At 51.2% G+C, this 6,000-nt stretch overlaps 1 protein-coding gene across 1 annotated transcript in view; it reads right to left on the minus strand.

The window, feature by feature from the left end:
* The window catches only part of NAT8L (N-acetyltransferase 8 like), a 47,629-nt gene extending 42,806 nt beyond the window's left edge, over positions 1-4,823 (minus strand). The window contains exon 1 of the mRNA XM_035138309.2: positions 4,472-4,823. Within this exon, the coding sequence (XP_034994200.1) occupies positions 4,472-4,823 (352 nt within the window). The remainder of the gene's footprint in view (positions 1-4,471) is intronic.
* Positions 4,824-6,000: the final 1,177 nt, after the last annotated feature.

Consider the following 6,000-nt stretch of genomic DNA (forward strand, 5'->3'; position numbering starts at 1 on the left):
CTCTGAACATGGGAGGGAGCAAGCAGCCACTGCTCCTAGTATCCATTAATAGCTCACTTTTCCATACATCTGTTCACCTCTCTCTCACACATACACATCTCTCTCTCACAGAAATTATTATTATTATTATCCCTTTGCACCTAAAGCTAGCAGAGATATATAAAGCAAGGGGGCTTTAGGTCTTAACTTCCAAGAGATGCTAATTATATGCTGTGGGTTAAACCACAGAGTCTAGGGCTTGCTGATCAGAAGGTCGGCGGTTCGAATCCCTGCAACGGGGTGAGCTCCCATTGCTCGGTCCCAGCTCCTGCCAACCTAGCAGTTCGAAAGCACGTCAAAGTGCAAGTAGATAAATAGGGACCGCTCCGGTGGGAAGGTAAACGGCGTTTCCGTGCGCTGCTCTGGTTCGCCAGAAGCAGCTTTGTCATGCTGGCCACATGACCCGGAAGCTGTCTGCGGACAAACGCCGGCTCCCTCAGCCTATAGAGCGAGATGAGCGCCGCAACCCCAGAGTCAGACACGACTGGACCTGATGGTCAGGGGCCCCTTTACCTTTACCTTTTCGATTATGATTACATATCATTATTATTTATTACTTCCTCCCCCGCGATTACTCTTGGTAGCAAAGTATATAGGGAAGGAAACCTGAAAACCTCCTCTCCCTTGCCAGGATCTTGAAGAGCGCTCCCACTTGCATGCAGCAAGTCTTAGGGGCCAATGGGAGCCTTTCTCTAAGCCTATCAAATGGGATGGGGGGGAGGCTACGCTTGTAATTAAATAAAGAAAAACTGACTGCAAGCAATGAGATTAGTGTCAAGTATAGTTAGGCCCTTAGGAGCAACCTCAGCATTATCAAATAAATTTAACTCTTTGGATTCCAGCCTACAATTAGTTCTGTGTACAGTTTAGCCCCAATTTGGATACTTGCAGTTCCATCTCTAATACTGGGCATATTTGTAATCATTGCTTGAATAAAACACAGCATTTATACTTTTTTTAAAAAAAACCCTCACACATTATGATTTTCTCGCTAAGTTTATACATGCGTAATGCATTTCCATGTTCATTCCGGGACAATCCTGTTTACATTTACTTGGAAGTAAGTCCAAATGGTGTTTAACTCATGAGTGGCTTGCTTCCACTTGCTTAGGGAAGTTTTTAATGTTTGATGTTGTACTGTTTTTAATATTCGGTTGGAAGCCGCCCAGAGTGGCTGGGGAAACCCAGCCAGATGGGCGGGGTATAAATAATAAATTATTATTATTATTATTATTATTATTATTATTATTATTATTCCATGGAACAGGATTACCACACTAAAACAGTATATTAAACTGAGGTTGGAAAGAAATTGAGTACATCCGTCATTCAGTCAAACAAAATCTTAGCTGGTTAAATACTCGACTAATTTGACAGTGGAATAAAAGCGAATTGTTCCGAAGCAAAAACAGGCTTCCTATGTGCTGTCACCATAGCAGCCATTATTTTGGAAGAAGCCTCTTCTCCTCTGTAAGGAAGGGGGGAATTCCTCGAGAGGGAACTTTTGCAGATACCTGCATTAAATAAAATACTTGAAATTTATTGTTGCTCAATTAGCCAGGGTACCTTTTTAGGCAATCACTTGGGAGAATGGGGTGGGGAGAGAAATGTGACCCTGCTAGATTCTGCTGGAGCTCTCAGTGCTTTTCACGACTATTGGCTACGACTACGATATCCTTCTAGGATGCCTTGCAAGGATGAGATTAGGAGGCACTGTTTGGCAGTGGTTCCACTTGTACCTGCGAGGCTGATCCCAGAAGGTGTGCTGGGAGACTTGATGTTCCACCCAATGGCCATTGGCTTCCAGGACACCACAAGGTTCCATCTCGTCTCCCTTGCTTTTCAACATCTACATGGAAACAGTGGGAGAAGTTATCCAAAAGTTTGGGCTGGAGAATCATACGTTTGTGGCACCTCTCAGGGTTTTTTTTTAATCTTCCATTGTGCGGAGGCAACAGAAGCAACACACAATTGATTCAGGAATGAGCGAGATAAACAAACGGAACTTGAACCATATAAGGTGGAGGCGCTATTGGAAATTTGTGCGAGGATTTTTTAACCTACAGTATTCTGAACGGGACTGCACTACTTCTGAAGCAGCGGGAGCGTAACTGGAGCTGGTTGTCTATCTTGTTTCATTGATTTAAAGTGCAGGTGCTGACCTTTAAAGCCTTAAAGGGCATCATAGAAGCCAGGTTGGTTCATATGGGAGTTTTTGAAATAAAATGTGGTGCCCCCCCCCCGAAACTCCCATATGAACTCATGAAATTTAGGCAAATGGGGGAGAAAAATGCAGTCTTCTCAGTTGTGGCCCGAAGACTGTGGTATTTATTCTCTCCCAAGTGAAATCCGCTAGGCTCCCTCTTATTTTTACAGACAAGCAGGATGAAAATATTAGACTGTCAATATTATTTATGGAGAGATGAGAGGAAATCCATTTTCCTGACCCACAACTGAACTGACGCACTGGGGAGTAATCCAGAGACAGAGGCATTTTTACCCATTTCAGGGTGGATGCAAATACACTTATCTTTTCCCAGTCATCAGAGGCATGTGAAGTCTCTGGATCCCCAGAATTGAATGCAGCGCGGAGCCGAGGTGGGTCCGTTCTGCAATTCCCCTTCAAAACAGTGTTATCAAATGTTATCTCCTCTCCTAGCTCAGAGAAAACCTTTTCTGCCAGTTTGAAGCAGAAGAAGTCAGCAATGCACAGTGCCAAATGGCTGGTAGCTGTGCAATCACAAATTCTCCTCTCTCCCTGTCCCCCTCCACAGTCCTCAGAGCAGTTTTGCCATTTGCTATGAACTTCAGTTTTCCTTCAGTAAAAGAAATATGTACTGTATATTAAAATTAAAAAGCAGGCAAGATTGCTGGTAGAACGGAGGCAAAAATAAAAGACCGAAAAGGCAACCAGTAAGTTCTGGACACTAATCGACAGCTAGGGGGGGGGGATGCACCTAAGCCCCTACCGAATGGGACCCTGAAGGTCCCATTTCTCAATTGTATAGATCTTTCCTGCATATAATGTGCAAGGCTGGATTTTCTAAGGAAATGAGCAACCCGCGCTTATTTGCTGCTCATAATCAGGTGGCAGGGAGGGGGAGGATAAACTGTCTGGAATAGTCACCGATAATTAGTGCTTGCTGCAATTTGTGTGCATGAGCTTTAACAGGGCACAGTTGATCTGTTTAACTAGCAAGCATTTGGCCTTTACAAGAAGATGCTGGTACTCATATAACGCTTTGAGTGATCACTATGGACATTTATAACTGCTAGTTAGTCAGGCAAGATATCGCGGTCCAGGCAGGCTGGTAGCGTGTCCTCTCAGGTCTGTGGTGAAAAAGCACCTCTCTCTGAGCTCTTGCACCAGTTGGGGGAGGCGCCTGTCATATGAGACGCGCACAGAGCACATGTAAAGGAGGCATGCACACCCAAAGGAAATATCTCCCCTCCCTGCCACAATATGTGTGCACGCACAGAGTATGTAGCGGTTTGAGCACACCTGCCAGAATGGAATGTGCATGAATTTGTTCTCCGATTGCAAAAGCTAACTCGAGGCCGCAGTGGCTGCATGCTCTTGGCTGCAGGAGCTTCCCCCTGAGGCCACTTGCCAACTTTGCACCTCCGCGAAGCTAAAGCTGCAACAGTCCCCGCTTCGCTGACCCTGTCTGCTCGTCTCTCCAGCCTCCAGCCACGTCCCTGGGAAATGCGGGGCGGCAGCAGACTCCTAGACACAAGGCGACTTTTTCTGTCCGGCAGCTGCTCTGCTCTTCAGACATGCTGCCCCCTCCCCCAAGCGCAGCGAGGCAGGCTCGCCCGTCCGCTGGGCTTTCCGGCAGTAGGAGAGTGGCAAGCAATGCTCGCCTGGTTTGCAGTCACGTGTGAACGCTGCCCGGCGAGGGCTAAAAGGTGCACGGACCGGCACTTGCGAAATCGAGTTCTGCGCCGAGCCGCAGGAAACTCGCGCAAAGGTCACTTCGCCAAAGTTTCCTTGCCCCGCTGGTGCGGAGTGACTCCGAATCGCTGGCGAAGGAGGAAAGGGAGGTGCGCACCTTCCGCAGAGGGACCTTGCTGCGCGCCGGAGGCGTTGCTCTCTTTTCTCCCACCCGCGAGCGGCCACATGCCGGGGGTGGGGGGAGAGCCTAGCCCCCGAGCGGGGAGGCGATCAGGCCGGCTTCGCTTGACCCGGAAAGGCGTCCCATCGGCCCGCAGAGGGCCCTTCCCTCTCGCGCGCATCTGCGCGCTCCGGCTCGGCAAGGGAGATGCAGCCGGGCGCGCCGTCGGAGCAGCCGTCGGCGCTGCGGAGAATGGAGCATCCGCCGCCTCCCCCAATCCCCCTGCTGTGCACCGGGAGATGCGGGGGGGGGGTGAGTTAAGGCGATAGTTTCCGGTTCTTTCCCACCCCCATGTTCGCAACCGCGATCGCACTTACCGGCCATTGTCCCGTAGACCATCTGCGTCCAGGGCTGGTCTTTGAGCCCTCGGAAGGCGGTGTTGGGGATCCTCTCCATGATGCCCTCGTAGAAGATGCGGCGCACCACTTCCTGCTCGGAAGGGTGAAACTCCCTTATACAGACGCTCCCCTTCTTGTCCTCGCCGTCGGGCGCGGGACTCGGCGGCTGTGGCTGCACCGCGGCGGGCGAGGGCGATCCGGCCCGAGAGGAGGGCCACATCTGAGCGGACGAGGAGACGAGCAGGCTCTCCTTTTTGGCTCCTGAAATCGAGTCATGGTCTTCCGCCACTATCTTAGTCTCACAAACCATTTTGGGAGACAGACAATGCATGCAAACCGACCAAGGAGGGGGGGAAAGGGGGCTTAGGAAATGTCGAAGGAGGAGGGGGGAGAAAAGGAAAAGGGGAAAAAAGGGGGGGAGCTTGCCTGCCAAGAGGCTGCTCTACGCTAGCAGCTTTTTTTAATGGTGCGGAGGCGGTGGCGAAGGGAGAAAAGAGCTCCGCCGCATTTTGGAGAAGTATTTATAATGCAGCAGAGCCGATACCGCTTGCAAGGGGGTCCCCCCCGGGTCCTAGCGCCCTTTCCCCATTGGTTGGCGAGGGTCGCCGCGCGCGCGCTCGTTCGCTGGCTGGTGGGGTCGGGGGCGTGGCGGGCCGGGGGGACGCCTCCTCTCCCGGTGCTCTGGTGGCAAATTACTACAGGCTTCCTCCCCCGTCCCCCCCCCGCCGGCTTTGATGTCACCTTTCAGCGCTCCGAGTTTCCTGCTGAGCCTTACAGAAATCCTGTGCCAAACTGTTAAGATGTGGCGCCTCGCCGGGAAGACGAATGCGACTGACATCGCTTGCCGGGGTGGGGTCGGATGGGGGGAAGGTGAGAATGCTCGGGGGGCTGGCCGAGGGGGCTGCACCATCCAGCAGCTTGTCGTGTTTCCACTTGAAACGACGCTCCAGCCAGGGAAAGGGAATCTAGGAACAGAATGCTGCAAACGAACTGCATTCTTCATTTCAGCGCGAGGACATGCATACAGTATATATGTGTGTGTGCGAGTTTTGCTTTCTGTGAACGATGGGGAGAGAATTTATTCATAGCGCGTTTATTATACGAATGCACACTTCAGATACAAATCAGATCCGCAGCCCCCCCTCTCTTTTGCAAATTAAAGGCTCTGCATTAATTTCCTGCCGTGGGGATATGGAAGATGAGATTTGTGGTAGCCCAGAGCGGGTAGTGGTGCTCTCCAGATGTGGTAGGAGGACTAATTCTTAAGCCCACCACCACTGATCATCGGCCACGCTAGCAACATCTGGAGCTGCCCCTGGTCCAGAGTCCACATGCAGCAAATCCCCCGCGCCCTTGACTAGCCCGGATCCGTTCGCGTCCATTCGGAAGTTAATCCATTCAAGGTGAGCGCGCGTACGGGATGGCGGCGAGAGCCTCGTCTGAAGGGTTCCTTTAGAATCCGTGCCCCTCTGAGGGATGATGAATCCCTCCCCGTGGGGTTCCCGCGG

Source organism: Zootoca vivipara, chromosome 5, assembly GCF_963506605.1.
Source record: "Zootoca vivipara chromosome 5, rZooViv1.1, whole genome shotgun sequence".
NCBI classification, from domain to species: Eukaryota; Metazoa; Chordata; class Lepidosauria; order Squamata; family Lacertidae; genus Zootoca; species Zootoca vivipara.